The 16542-nt window shown below is 32.9% G+C and overlaps 1 protein-coding gene and 1 non-coding gene across 2 annotated transcripts; one reads left to right on the top strand and one right to left on the bottom strand.

The window, feature by feature from the left end:
• The first annotated feature begins 2421 nt into the window (after window positions 1-2421).
• LOC112704625 (small nucleolar RNA R71) lies at window positions 2422-2525 on the top strand. The gene has a single exon (XR_003155241.1). It is a non-coding gene; the product is annotated as a small nucleolar RNA R71 (small nucleolar RNA).
• An 8310-nt stretch (window positions 2526-10835) lies between these two features.
• Window positions 10836-13312, bottom strand: LOC112701614 (F-box/LRR-repeat protein At4g14103-like). Its single transcript, XM_025752355.1, has 3 exons — window positions 12356-13312; window positions 11743-11883; window positions 10836-11123 (listed from the first exon to the last, which is right to left on the bottom strand). Exons 1-3 carry the CDS (start codon window positions 13310-13312, stop codon window positions 10836-10838), a joined length of 1386 nt encoding a protein of 461 aa, XP_025608140.1.
• Window positions 13313-16542: the final 3230 nt, after the last annotated feature.

The following is a 16542-nucleotide window of genomic DNA, read 5'->3' as shown; positions in this document are numbered from 1 at the left end:
TTGAATTTTATGAAGGTAGGTGGGGTTTATGGGGAAGAGTGGGTTGATGTGAATGGTGAATGGGGTAATTGGGAAGAGGAATTGAGGTGATTGGTGAAGGTTTTTGGGAAGTGTGATATGGGAAAGGGTGAAATGAGGTTTGGATTAGGGGAGTGTGATTAGGATTAAAAGAAAAGGTAGGTGGGGCTCCTGTGGGGTCCACAGATCCTGAGGTGAAAAGAAATACCATTCCTTCACCATATAGGCATGTAAATTGCCTCCATGCATCATTCTGGCGTTCAAACGCCCATTGGTGCATGTTCTGGGCGTTAAACGCCCATGTAATGCATGTTTCTGGCGTTGAACGCCAGTTTCATGCTTGTTTCTGGCGTTCAGCGCCAGATTGTCCTCTGTGTGCACATCCTGGCGTTAAACGCCAGGTTGTTGCTTGTTTTGGGCGTTCAGCGCCAGAAAGATGCTCTGTTCTGGCGTTGAACGCCAGCCAGATGCATCTTATTGGCGTTGAACGCCAGTCTGCGCTGCCTCCAGGGTGAACAATTTTTTTCTTCTGTTTTTGACTCTGTTTTTAATTTTTTTGATTTTTTCGTGACTCCTCATGATCATGTACCTAATTAAACACAAAAATAACAAAGAAACAAAATAAAATAAAATTAGATAAATAAAATTGGGTTGCCTCCCAACAAGCGCTTCTTTAATGTCAATAGCTTGACAGTGGCTCTCATGGAGCCACAAGGTGATCAGGTCAATGTTAGTGTGGTCCCAACACCAAACTTAGAGTTTGGATATGGCGTCTTAACACCAAACTTAGAGTTTGGTTGTGGCCTCACAACACCAAACTTAGAGCTTGACTGTGTGGGCTCTTCTTGACCTTGAACTGAGAGAAGCTCTTCATGCTTACTCTCTTTTGTCACAGAGGGATGGCCATGTGCCTTAAACACAAGGTAGTCCCCATTCAATTGAAGGACTAATTCTCCTCTGTTGACATCTATCACAGCTTCTGCTGTGGCTAGGAAAGGTCTTCCTAGGATGATGCATTCATCATCTTCCTTCCTAGTGTCTAGGATTATGAAATCAGCAGGGATGTAAAGGCCTTCAACCTTTACTAGTACGTCCTCTACTATTCCATAAGCTTGTCTCATTGACTTATCTGCCAATTGTAATGAGAACAAGGCAGGTTGTACCTCAATGATTCCCAGCTTCTCCATTACAGAGAGTGGCATCAGATTTATCCCTGACCCAAGATCACATAGAGCTTTCTCAAAGCTCATGGTGCCAATGGTGCAAGGTATTAAGAACTTGCTAGGATCTTGTTTCTTTTGAGGTAGAGTTTTCTGAATCCAAGTATCCAGTTCACTAATGAGCAAGGGAGGTTCACTTTCCCAAGTCTCATTACCAAACAGCTTGGCATTCAGCTTCATGATAGCTCCTAAGTATTGAGCAACTTGCTCTCCAGTCACATCTTCATCCTCTTCAAAGGATGAATATTCTTCAGAGCTCATGAATGGCAGAAGGAGATTTAATGGAATCTCTATGGTCTCTGTATGAGCCTCAGATTCCTCAGGATCCTTAATAGGAAACTCCTTCTTGCTTGAGGGACATCCCAGGGGGTCTTCCTCACTAGGATTTTCGTCCTCCTCCTCCCCTATGCATTCGGCCACTTTGATTAAATCAATGGCCTTGCACTCTCCTTTTGGATTCTCTTCTGTATTGCTTGGGAGAACACTGGGAGGAGTTTCAATGACTTTCTTACTCAGCTGGCCTACTTGTGCTTCCAGATTTCTGATGGAAGATCTGGTTTCATTCATGAAACTGAAAGTGGCCTTTGACAGATCAGAGACTATATTGGCTAAATTAGAAGTGTTTTGTTCAGAATTCTCTGTCTGTTGCTGAGAAGATGATGGATATGGCTTACTATTGTTCAGCCTATTGCGTCCACCATTATTAAAGCCTTGTTGAGGCTTTTGTTGATCCTTCCAGGAGAAATTTGGATGATTTCTCCATGATGGATTATAGGTGTTTCCATAAGGTTCACCCATGTAATTAACCTCTGCCATGGCAGGATTCTCAGGATCATAAGCTTCTTCAGAAGCTGCTTCTCTAGTGCTGTTGGATGCATGTTGCAGTCCATTCAGATTTTGAGAGATCATGTTGACCTGTTGAGTCAACACTTTGTTCTGAGCCAATATGGCATTCAGAGCATCAATTTCAAGAACTCCTTTCTTCTGAGGTATCCCACTATTCACGGAATTCCTCTCAGAGGTGTACATGAACTGGTTGTTTGCAACCATGTCAATGAGTTCTTGAGCCTCTTCAGGCGTTTTCTTCAGGTGAATAGATCCACCTGCAGAATGATCCAGTGACATTTTCGAAAATTCAGAGAGACCATAATAGAATATATCTAATAGGGTCCATTCTGAAAACATGTCAGATGGACATCTTTTGGTCAACTGCTTGTATCTTTCCCAAGCTTCATAGAGGGATTCACCATCTTTTTGTTTGAAGGTTTGAACATCCACTCTCAGCTTGCTCAGCTTTTGAGGAGGAAAGAATTTATCCAAGAAGGCAGTGACCAGCTTATCCCATGAGTCCAGGCTATCCTTAGGTTGTGAATCCAACCATATTCTAGCTCTGTCTCTAATAGCAAAAGGGAAAAGCATGAGTCTGTAGACTTCAGGATCAACTCCATTCGTCTTTACAGTCTCACAGATCTGCAAGAACTCAGTTAAAAACTGATAAGGATCTTCAGATGGAACTCCATAAAACTTGCAGTTTTGTTGCATTAAGGCAACTAGCTGAGGTTTCAGCTCAAAGTTATTGGCTCCAATGGCAGGAATGGAGATGCTTCTTCCATCAAACTTGGATGTTGGCTTTGTGAAGTCACCAAGCATTCTCCTTGCATTATTATTATTATTATTTTCGGCTGCCATCTCCTTCTCCTGTTCGAAAATTTCTGAAAGGTTATTTCTGGATTGTTGTAATTTAGCTTCTCTTAATTTTCTCTTCAGAGTCCTTTCAGGTTCTGGATCAACTTCAACAAGAGTGCCTTTTTCCCTGTTCCTGCTCATATGAAAGAGAAGAAAACAAGAAAAGAAAAAGGAATCCTCTATGTCACAGTATAGAGATTCCTTTATGTTAGTAGAAGAAGAAAGGGGTAGAAGAAAGAAGAAGGATGGATTCGGATTTGGATGAAGAGAGGTGAAGAGAAGTGTTAGTAATTAATTAATTAATTAGAAGAAGAAAAGAGAAGGGAGATTTTGAAAATAATTTTTGAAAAAGAGGTTAGTAATTTTCGAAAATCAAAGACAAAATATAATTAAAATTAAAATTTAAAACAAAAAGAATTTTTGAAAAAGAGAGGGAGAATTTTCGAAAATTAGAGAGGAAAAAGTAGTTAGGCGGTTTTGAAAAAGATAAGAAACAAACAAAAAGTTAGTTAGTTGATTGAAAAAGATTTGAAATCAAATTTTGAAAAAGATGAGAAGATAAGGGGTTAAATAAGATGTTTTGAAATCAAATTTGAAAAAGATAAAATTTTGAAAAAGATAAGATAAAAAGATAAAAAGATTTTTAAGAAAAGGATATTTTGAAAAAGATTTAATTTTAAAAATTACTTAACTAACAAGAAACTACAAGATAAGATTCTAGAATTTAAAGATTGAACCTTTCTTAACAAGAAAGTAACAAACTTCAAATTTTGAACCAATCACATTAATTGTTAGCTAAATTTTCGAAAATTTGATAAAAAGATAAGAAAAAGATTTTGAAAAATAATTTTTGAAATTTTCGAAAATTATATAAAAAATGAAAAAGATATGATTTTTGAAAAAGATTTTGAAAAGATAAGATTTTTAAAATTGAAATTTTGACTTGACTTGTAAGAAACAACTAATTTTAGAAATTTTTGACCAAGTCAACCCAAAATTTCGAAAATTTGGAGGAAAATAAGGAAAAGATATTTTTTTATTTTTGAATTTTTAAAGAAAAACACAAAAATGACCCAAAACATGAAAATTTTGGATCAAGACACAAGATGCATGCAAGAATGCTATGAATGTCAAGATGAACACCAAGAACACTTTGAAGATCATGATGAACATCAAGAACATATTTTTGAAAAATTTTTGATGCAAAGAAAACATGCAAGACACCAAACTTAGAAATCTTTAATGCATGAAAAATATGAATGCAAAAATGCACATGAAAAACAACAAAAGACACAAAACAAGAAATCATCAAGATCAAACAAGAAGACTTGTCAAGAACAACTTGAAGATCATGAAGAACATTATGAGTGCATGAAATTTTCGAAAAAATGCAAGAAAAATTTTAAAAGCATGCAATTGACACCAAACTTAAAAATTGACTCAAGACTTAAACAAGAAACACAAAATATTTTTGGTTTTTTATGATTTTCCAATTTTTTTGTATTTTTATTAATTTTTTTCGAAAATATAAGTTGGAAAAACGAAAAATAAAAAGAAAAATTTTTGAAAAAGATTTTTGAAAAGAAAATTACCTAATCTGAGCAACAAGATGAACCGTCAGTTGTCCATACTCGAACAATCCTCGGCAACGGCGCCAAAAACTTGGTGGACGAAATTGTGATTCCTATTTTGTGCCTTTTGGTATCATTGTAAAATTATGGAATTTAAGAAATTGGCATGAGTGGACACAACTCCGTTCAACTAGCCAGCAAGTGTACTGGGTCGTCCAAGTAATAAACCTTACGTGAGTAAGGGTCGAATCCACAGAGATTGCTGGTATGAAGCAAGCTATGGTCACCTTGTAAATCTCAGTTAGGGAGATTAAAGGGTAATTGTGATTATTGGAATAAATAATAAAAAGGAATAATAAAAGGGATAGAATACTTATGCAGATTCATTGGTAGGAATTTCAGATAAGCGGATGGAGATGCTGTAGAGCTCAAGGACGCCTGCTCTCCTACTGCTTCTACTCAATCCTTCTTACTCCTTTCCATGGCAAGCTTTGTTTAGGGGTTCACCATCAACTGTGGCTACTTTCAATCCTCTCGGGGAAATATCCTATGCGGCTGTCACTCGCACAGCTAACCAGTCTGGAGGCCTCACCCATGGTTGATGGCTACATCCCATCCTCGCAGTGAAAACTAATGCTCACGCACTCTGTCACAGTACGGCTAATCACTGGTTGGTTCCCTCCCCTACTGGAATAGAATCCCTCTTTTGCGTCTGTCACTAACGCCCAGCAGGTTACAAGTTTGAAGCACGTCACAGTCATTCATTACCGGAATCCTACTCGGAATACCACAGACAAGGTGAGACTTTTCGGATTCCCAGGATCCTACTCGGAATACCACAGACAAGGTTAGACTTTCCGGATCCTCATAAATGCCGCCATCTATCTAGCTTATACCACGAAGATTCTGTTGGGGAATCTAAGAGATACGCATTCAATCTCTGTTTCATGTAGAACGGAAGTGGTTGTCAATCACGCGCGTTCATAAGTGAGAATGATAATGAGGGTAATTTGACTCATAACATTCACCATGTTCTTGGGTACGAATGAATATCTTGGAATAAGAATAAGAGAGATTTGAATAAAAGATAATAGAATTTCATTAATACTTGAGGTACAGCAGAGCTCCACACCCTTAATCTATGGTGTGCAGAAACTCCACCGTTGAAAATACATAAGCAAAAGGTTCAGGCTTGGCCGAATGGCCAGCCCCTAAAACGTGATCAATGATCTCCTCAGATGAAGAATAAAACAAAACTGAGACCAAAGATGTCTAATACAATAGATAAATGTCCTATATATACTAGACTAGCTACTAGGGTTTACATGAGTAAGTAATTGATGCATAAATCCACTTCCGGGGCCCACTTGGTGTATGCTTGGGCTGAGCTTGATCATTCCACGAGCTAAGGCATTTCTTGGCGTCAAACTCCAGGTTATGACGTGTTTTGGGCGTTCAACTCCGGATCATGACGTTTTTCTGGCGTTTAACTCCAGACAGCAGCATGTACTTGGCGTTCAACGCCAAGTTACGTCGTCTTTCTTCGAATAAAGTATGGACTATTATATATTGCTGGAAAGCCATGGATGTCTACTTTCCAACGCCGTTGAGAGCGCGCCAATAGGAGTTCTGTAGCTCCAGAAAATCCATTTCGAGTGCAGGGAGGTCAGATTCCAACAGCATCAGCAGTCCTTTTGTCAGCCTTCTTCAGAGTTTTGCTCAAATCCCTCAATTTCAGTCAGAATTTACCTGAAATCACAGAAAAACACACAAACTCATAGTAAAGTCCAGAAATGTGAATTTAACATAAAACTAATGAAAACATCCCTAAAAGTAGCTCAAACTTACTAAAAACTATATAAAAACAATGCCAAAAAGCGTATAAATTATCCGCTCATCAAAGAATATTTACATACTTATATACATAACCCGATGCCCAAAATACATACATAAAACCCTAGTTCTCCATAAACTTCTAAGAGGTACAAAAGTAAAGTAAGTCGTCGGAGAGTTAAATACATAAGATTATATACAAATAGACACCCAAATAACATCCTAGAAAACACTTTGCTGCAGAACTCCAGATGCCTACCGAGGAGTCTCTCGACCTGATTTGAAAGAAGAACAACACAGTATGGGGTGAGAACCAGAAGTTCTCAGCATGGTAAAGGTGCCACGCACATAAGATATAAAGTCTTGGAAATGTCAGAGGCAATCCTAGAACACTGACACTCAAATTATAAAAGTTAATGGATTTAAAGACGAAAGCCATAATTAGGGTGGTCCACTAAGGTTCTTGATCTTAACCAAATTCTAACTAAAACCCTTATCAGCTTGTGTCTTTAGAAATTTCTTCCATAAAAAATGCAATCAACTTTGTCACAATAAAGATCATTAGAATGAATATAAAATCTAAAATGAGTCAAAGTGTAGATTATTTTCCAGAATAAACAAATTGAAATTAATTTCTCAAGTCATGTCATTTGTAAGTTAGGACTAATAGGTTGTATGAAGAAACTGAGAAATTATTTGATAAATTCACAGAGAAAAAGTCTTTGCTAAGGAACCTGGATGATGTTGGCAAAAAAAATACAAGTAAACGACGAGAGCGGTGCGTGAGAAAAAAGTTTTTGCTGGAGGAACTGGGTTCTTCTTCTTCTTTGTCCAAACGGAGAGGAGAACGACGGAAAACGACATGGTGACTGCTAGTGCGTGCTGCTACTACGTGAAGACTGACGGAGAGGGAGCGCGGCTACGAGGAAGGGAGAAGGTGAGGATAGATTGCTGCTGTCCGAGTAGGGGATTAGGGGTGAAGTTGCTCTTTATTGGTAGACTGGTATACAATGATAAAAAATAATTGTTCAGATGTGTTCTTCTTTTCTGTATGAATGGGGGTAAAAGAGATTAGATTAGGGTTCATGAAACGAAATAATTTTTTAGTGTATATGATTAATGAAATGTATTTTGGTTTTTATTTTTAAATTAATTCAAATTTAAAATTTTAAAACTAAAACAATTTAAATTTTGACTAAATTAAAAGGATTATGGTAGTTTTTGTTCAATATAAAAAAAATATATTTAAGTTTTTTTATAAAATTAAATAAAAAATATTTTTTATTTTTATTAAAGTACAAGGGTGCTTTAATCAAAGTATTGATATGATATATATTCAAAAAAAGAAAAATTAATTACTAATGTGAAAAATACAATGCACATCTAATGTTTTAATTTATCCATAATTTTATTGTACCTGTATGTATGAATTTATCATCGTACTGAAATAAACACCATAAAATATTATAAAATAAAAGAAGAAACTCCTACATGTTCTACCATTTTACTTAGGGAAGTTCTATGGTGGCATTGATTTTGGTGGCTAAGGGTGGCATAAGTTTGACCAACAAGTAAAATATTGACACATGACAAAAAAAATTAAATCTAAAACTAAAATGATTCTCTCTTTCTTATAATTTCTTATAATTACTTTTATCAAAATAATTTCTTATAATTTTTTTTATAATTATAAAAATAATTTAAAAAAATATTAAAATAATTTTTTAATTATATTTATAATGATTATTTTATTATTATTTTTATTTTTAAAAAATAATTTCTTATAATTATTTTTACTAAAATGATTTTTTTATAATTATTTTTATTTTTTAATTATTTTATTATTATTATTTTTAATGATTTCTAAAAATAATACCAAATTTATTTTTAATTATTTTTATTATTATTTTTTATCAAAATACATTTTTTTATAATTACTTTTTCTTTTTGTAATTTTAAAAAACTAAAACTAAAATAATATTCTCTCTCTTATAATTTTTTATGATTATTTTTAAACTAACACCAAGAGAAAGAATATCATTTTGGTGTTAGTTTTTCAAAATTACAAAAAAATAATTATAAAAAATTATTTTTTAGAAATAAAAAAATAATAATAATAATAATTAAAAAAATAATTTTGGTGTTATTTTTAGAAATTATTAAAAATAATAATAAAAATAATTAAAAAATAAAAATAATAATAAAAAATTATTTTAGTAAAAATAATTATAAAAATTATTTTTTAAAAATAAAAATAATAATTATAAAATTATTTTAGTGTTATTTTTTTGAAATTAATTTTTATAATTATGAAAATAATTATAAAAAATAATTTTAAAAAAAATAATCATAAAAAATTATAAGAGAGAGAATCATTTTGATTTTAGATTTAATTTTCTTGTCATATGTCAATATTTTATTTATTGGTCAAACTTATGCCACCCTTAACCACCAAAATCAATGCCACCATAGAATTTTTCGGTTATTATCTCCTACATTTAAATCTTTCTTTTTGAGTCTCGAAAAAACAAGAAGAACCCAAGTCATATGGTAAGGAAGCAATTAAGGATCCTTATTGGCAAAGTGCTATTAATGATGAATTATGTGCTCTAAAGAGGAATAAGATTTGGTTACTTACCACCTGACCACCTGGACGGATATGTAGTCTCAAACTCAAGATTAATGGCACTATTGAGTGAAACAAAGCTAGGTTGGTTCGCTCAAACAGCAGAGCTAAATTACTTTTGAGACATTTAGTCCAGTTGTGAAAATGGCAACATTAAAGATTGTCTATCTTGGCAGCAACTGTTATGTAGAATTGGTCTATTCACCATCTGGATTTTAACACTGCCTACTTAGGTAGAGATCTATCAGGATTCAGGAGCTATGTTCATCAAAGTGCCACAAGGATTATAAGTCTTGAATCCAAGTCTGGTGTGTAGATCAAATAGGTCATTCTATATATGGCCTCAAACGAGTCAGTAAACAGTAAAATACTATATTGAGATCTGTTTTGGTATCAATACACAGTGCAACTATCAAGATTTTCAGGAACAACTCTTGCATCAACTTCTGATTATCAAAGATTGATAGGAATGTTACTTTATATACTTCACCAACACTAGACCAAAAATTAGCTATGCAGTATTGAAGTTAAGCCAATTTTTGGACTGTGCAATTGATGAACACTTTCAAGCAGAATTGGTGGTATTGAGATATCTAAAAGGTGAGTCAGCTTTGTGATCGTTGCCAGTTGCCACAATAGATTTAACTTCAAGTTGCTTTTGGGATAGGAATTGAGTTACATATCCAGATTCTAGGAGGTAGATTTTAGGATAATGCTTCTTAGGGACTTCAATTGTGACTTGAAAGAGTAAAAATCAAACAAAGATGGCAAGATCATTTTATGAGGCAGAACAAATATCAAGCAGTAACTTGTGAGGCTCAATGGCTTACCAATGCTTCAAAAGTTACAAATCAAGCAAAAAGACCAATACGAATCTACTCTGACAGTCAATTGCCATTGCCATGAAAAAACTAAACATATAGAAGCCTATTGTCATGTTGTAAGCGATCAATGACATGAGATTAACGAAGTTTTTGTCAATCTCTACTATGGAACAAGCTATTGACATTAACCAACGCATTATTAGCTCCAAATCCATTGTATCTTGTCATTCCAAGATGGAATTGATGGATTATACATGGTCCCAACATGAAAGGTGGTGTGGCTTGAGCTAATTGGCAAAGAAACTTATTACTTGTTTTAACTAAGTTTGTTTGTTAAGTTAATTATTAGGAATCAAGTTAGTTATAAATAGAAACAGAAAGGAACAATTACAATAGAAAAGCAGTTAGAGTAGTTGTTGAGCTGGATTGATTGTAACTAACTTCTTGTATATTAGTTTGGAGCATCTATGAAAGTGTGATTCATCATTATCATTCAATGAAGTAAACCTAGATGTACATCAGTACATAGTTCAAACCTCAAGTAATAGAGATGATATTAATCTAACCTGTAGGTCATATATCAGATATGTTAATTGTATACAAAAGAAAGGGACTACTCTAACAAATGAAGTAATCTTAGTGCGTAGTAATTGATTCTGGAGTATATTATTCAGGCATTATAATTATTTTAAACTTATGTTATTTGATGAAAATTATTTTAAAAAATGCCTGCTGTGAGTTTTGTTTAATAAGCTTGCCAAGGAACACTTCTTTAAAAAATTTATCCAAGAGCGGATCAATGTCTAAATTGGACTACTACATGTAATTTCATTTAAAGCTCGTCCAGAATATAAGCGGACTGTCAATAAACTATAACTCAAACGACATAATCTCTTCATCCTTATCTATAAGTCTTGGATTTGAGTCTCATTTCTAACTAAAAAAAACAAGCGGACAGTCGGATACCAAAGTCTTCCCTCTCAAACATGTGCCAAAACAACTATACCAACTCAAGTAAATCTTGAAATGGAAAACAAGGTTTTATGCCAACATATAGCTAGTAGTAACCAGCATGATGAAAATCGATAATCGCACACTTGAAACCTTTTTTAAAAGTGAATAGTTTTTCTTTGAAGTCTTCAATAGCCTTCGATTCTCTTTGCCAACCATAATAGGAGAAGCTCATCCTCTTTAGTACTAAAGCATTTTCCACAATAAATTTAGCCAAACAAAGCTCATGCTCACTTCCATGAATTCTTCCAAATTTCACCACTTCTACGGTGGACACCAAGCATTTGGGCACGGCAGCAGAATTCAATATCTCTTTCTCAAACATAGATATTCCCTGATTAATTAACAATGATCAATCATTTTTATTTTTTATTTTTTGAAAAAAAGATTCTAATTAATCATTTCAAATATCTACCTAAAAATAGCACAATGCATATCGTAAATTGGAAAGGGTTAGAAAAATAAAAAATAAAAATTCTGGTTAAATGAAATCTGAAATATTGGTAGCTCGAAATAAGGGGCACACTAATTAATAAATAAATAATGATATATTTTTATTTTCTTAATAAATTAAATACAAATTAATATTATTTTTTTGTTTAAAGTTAAGAGATGATTCAAATATTTAAAAGTATGTAATATTACACCTTAAAACCTTTAAAATTAGCTAATATTGACTAACCTAATCTTCCATACTTTTTTTATTATAAAAATATTTAAATAAACAAGTTATTTTTGTAATTAAATTCAATAAAATTTCTTTTGTTATGTTTCTCTTCCTTTTCCTCCTTCAACAACAAATATTTCTCAATCCTTAAGTTTAAGTTATTGAATCAACTTAATTAGTTCGAGTTAGTTATCAAAATACTTTGTCACTTAGTATTACCATTGTTATAATGCACCAATAATCATTTCAATAAATGGTAACTTATAAACCTCTTGTGATCACTAACCTTAAATTCAAGGGTCTTGATAACTGGAGACATATGAAGTAAGCCCAACAGAGTTTCACCATTAACCAAGTCAAGCTCAAGATGGGTCAACATTTTCATCCATGGCAAAGTAGTCAAAGAAACTTTGCATTCTGCCAGAACCTGCATAACTTCAAATGAAACTTCTTTGCAAATATAAAAGATTTTTGAACAAATATATAGATATAGCAAATGTTTCGCATGTGTCCAAAAATTCTGAATTATATAATATATCTATTATCAATAATAAAGGATATATGAGAGAAATTTGGTATATAATTTTTTTTAAATGTTCTTTATTATATATAACTTATAATAAATATGTTAATTTCGAGGTTAAACTCATTTAACTTTTTTATTTTAGTATAACGTAATTATTCTTTTAGCTAATCTAACAATTATTATTCACGTTTAATTTATAAACAAGTGAATTAATAAAGTAGTATCTATTATCAAACTACGATTATTATAAAAGTTATTTATATATATGATTGAAAAAAAAAACTAAATTATCGATTACATATAAATTTGCCTAATCTAATTTTGACAAAAATAACAAAACTTAATCGATTACATGGTTTCAAACATCTGTTACCTGTGTGCCCACAAGGTTGAGGCATTTTACTTGAGTGAATTGTTTAAAAAGCCTAGAAATACGAATCTGTGTTTCTTGTAGAGTCACATTTTTAGGTCTCCGTAAAATGATATTTGCAGTAGCACCTTTGGCTGATGATGGATCACCAAAAACGAGATCTTCTAACATATAACCACCCCATGTGAATTCGGTTAGACGCGAAGAACAAATCTTGATCATAGCAGCAAAATTATTAAGCGACTCCTCGCCAGATACAGCTTTGCTGCTGCCGTGTTCAACGGAAAACCTTTCAAGCAAAGGTACTTCGAAAGTCACACATTTTAACTTTAGCCAGTAGCAATTTTTTGTCTCCAGCTCTTTGAGCACAGGGCAACTAAGTCTCACATCTTTCAAGTGATAAGTAAATATAATTCCAGACAGGTCCAAGAATTTTAGGTTGATGAATAGGAAATAACCATATGACGGCGGCGTCGGAATTCGAATTTCACAACGACTCATGTTCAAGACCAATTCTTCGATATAATATTCATTTTTCATAAAGAGATGATGAGAAGAAAGAGCTGATAAGTTAAGATCATGATCTAAACGAAGATCAAGTTTCTTGACACGTCTACCCAAGATATTTGCCATCCATGTGTTCACAACGGATGGATCGTATTTGTTGAAAATAACAAGAATCAAACTCTGGACACTTGAACTTTCAGTGAGGAGGAGAGATCTGTTCACGAAGTCTATGAAGTGTTGTTTTCCTGTCTTCTTCTTGCCGCGATAGAAAATGTGGTCATCCAATTCTAGCTTGGTGACACATGTCCAGCGGCCTATCCATGTCTTGGATAACACGCTTGTACGGACAGCGTCTCTGATTGGGAGACAAGAGAGTATTTGGCTTATGATTTGTTCGGGTAGGTTGCTCATTATGTCTTTGCCTTCGTTTGATTTTTGCCTTTTGCGATCCATGTGTTTGTATCAAGTCCGATCCAGTCCCTACAAATACATACTTTGTAACATTAGATACTAATAAGTTGAGGAAATTGATAAACACTCATCACTACTAGTCTACTACCCAGTCGATCCTACCTCTAATTGCGTACGCAGAAATCTTAATTCATAATGCCATGAGGCACAACATCGTGGCTTTATGTTACTTATATACTGTTAGATGTGAGAATGATAGAGATTGAGGGATGTCTAGAGGCGCAAAGCAGGAGTTTCTGATCTTCTAATTAAGTTGGACTATTATAGGATATTATTAGGATGGTTTAATAACGTCGGGATTCTATATAGTCACTCGATCATAAATTTTCATATTAGTGGCTAAAAATATCATTATTATTTGGCGTTAATAATTATGCCCTTAAATGAAACTAAATTTTCACAGTGATATTGAAATTCGTGATGTGCCTAATTTGACTTTGGAAATTTCAATAGTATTATAATCGTTTTTAAGATTGGACTTTGGATATTATAGTAATTTCTCGACTCATTTTCAACCGTGACTTACTTCTTAACAAGTAGAGTGATGAGTTAGCATTCTCTTATCACTGTCATTTGCTTTTGGCGCTCCATTAGAGTGACTTTGCAACATTTTCTATGAATGAATTCTAAGAAACAAATAACGTTGTTTCACAGTAGTACAATGCGAAAAGATAGTGCCAACTCATCATTCTGTTTAGAGGAGCTCTCAAATCAGTTATTATATATTTATATACGTATTATTTAATTTATTTTTAATATATATTTTATATATATTTAATATATATTATATAATAATAATTAATTTTAATAATTAATTTTAATATACACTTAACATAATTAATTTCTATATGTCCACATTTATAATATCATATAAAATAACATTTATCTATATAATTAACCAAGCATCAATTTTATAATATTTTTTATATTAAATTATTCAATTACATAAAAAATATATTATAAAAAATATTAATTCAATAAATATATAAATTTTGATATTAAATGTATTTTATTTTATAAAATTATGAAAATTATATAAAAAAGGACCAAAATCGTGTTAGTGTCAGATAATGACATTTAATTAAGTTATTTATATAGTTGTCATGTCAATACTAAATTTAATTAGATTTTGAAAATGTAAAGAAAATCTATTTATATAGTCGCATATATATAATCTTCGAGAATATTCATCTATGTAAAACCAGCTTAAGATCAATCTCACCTGTTTTTAATAATATAGAGAAAAACATATATTGTCGTAGCTGCATTAATTTATAATATCACAGAAAATAAATTATGTAACTAACCAAGAAATAATATATAAACTCATAATTTCTCATATTAAATTTTTAATTATATAAAAAATTATATTCAAATATTTTATGTGTTTTTTCTTAAATAAAAAGCTCAACCCAATAAGGTGGAGCATCAATGAAAAATATTAGACAGATAAAATAAACTAAAGAAAAGTATGATGAGCCAATACCCTTATTGTACAATGCATACAATGGGAGTTTAATTGTAATTAAAATTAAATTATAGGTAATTAATTAATTTTGATTTCTTTCTAATTTGAAATTTGAAACAAATTAGGATTACCGTCAGTTATAGAATCAAACCAATGATCTCCCTCTCTCAAGACGGTGTGACCTCCACTCTCTTGATTATTCCGAGAATCTCGCCGCTTCAGCCCCGCCACGATCACCGACTGCTGTCTGCATCTGTTACCACCGCCTTCTCGTCCGCACAGTCCACCGGCCAGCATTGCGTCCCATTGGTTTGCACGATAGTCGTGCCGACGCAGCAACCAGGATCTCCAGCAAGGACAGTGCGCAGCCGGTGTACCGTCTTTCGAATGGCGACATCCTAAGACGAACGTGTTTTAAGTGAGGGTCCTTCGTCATGCACACCACTGAGCCGAGGTTCATTAATGGAGTGCCAGATGATTGAACCGTTAGATTGTGTTCCGTCTGCCGTTGCAGAGAATTTATCAAATCAACATAAAAATATATCCGATGATGTCGTTGTCCACGGTGAAAAGTCGAACAAAGTGAGTAATTACGATCAACAAATTGGGCCATGGATGGTTTTTTTTGAATAATGTAGATTCGGAGTCACAATGTGAATGGGGTGTTTGTTTTTATAATTAATGCAGTATCCATATGTGATCGATGAGTTGAGATTCAACTAAAGTTGTAATTGTTTTATATTAAATGGTATGATTATATGCATGGGGAAGTTGCATAAATTAATTGAATGGTATCCTTATATGCAGGAAGCAAATTTTATGCGTACATGTATATATGAATGTATGCTGTATGCATATTATATGGCATGCTTATATGCTAACCATCCTATTATATTCTTATTTGTCATGCAGATGGCCTTATGTACTTATATGAATGATGAAATAGCATAAATTAATTAGTTGGTATGCTTATATGACTGCACTATAATGTATGATATGCGTGTATTCCTCCTACATAATGGTCATTGAATGAATTAAAAAAGTAACTATAGGTCTAAGTTAATGTGTCTGGTAGTTGTATTGGTTGCATGTTAATCATGGAATGCTTATGAGTTTTTTTATAATGGCATGAAATCTTTATATGCTCCCTGCATATTTTGTATTTATATGTTCATATGCTTCTTGCATATTATGTGGTATGCCTACATGCTTCCTGTATATTAGTTTCTTATTTTTCATGCTGACGGGTTATATGCTTATGTGTGTTGAATTGGCAAAAATTCACTAATTATATGCTTATATGAGTGGTTTATAATAAATTGTGTGCTTATGTTCTTCCTCCGTGCATAGAAAAGAATTTATGTATATAATTCTACACGATGGTCATTATATAATGGTGCTTATATTTTTTAATGAATTAAATAATAGCTAAAATAAAATAAATAATTTTATTACACATCGTTTTCATTTCCATGCAGTTATTGTTAAGCTAAAATGGATAGGATGATTAGCATGATTTCTAGCTGATGTTGTGTTTTTGGTGCTTGTGTTTGAGGTTTTATTTACATGATATTTAATAAGGATTTTTTTTCTTTTCGGTTACTGTGTTTCTTTCGGAATTATAGGCCATGCAACTGTTGAATGTTACTGAGGTTGGAAGTGAAGAGATGGAGTTTGGTGACGAGGTTTTAGACTCTAGTTTAATTTTGTGTTGTCATAATTCGCATGTTTGATTTGATCAGTA

This window comes from Arachis hypogaea, chromosome 7 (genome assembly GCF_003086295.3).
Source record: "Arachis hypogaea cultivar Tifrunner chromosome 7, arahy.Tifrunner.gnm2.J5K5, whole genome shotgun sequence".
In the NCBI taxonomy this organism is placed as follows: Eukaryota; Viridiplantae; Streptophyta; class Magnoliopsida; order Fabales; family Fabaceae; genus Arachis; species Arachis hypogaea.
The sequence above is the reverse complement of the archived record's forward strand: the minus strand, read 5'-3'. Positions and strand labels throughout refer to the sequence as shown.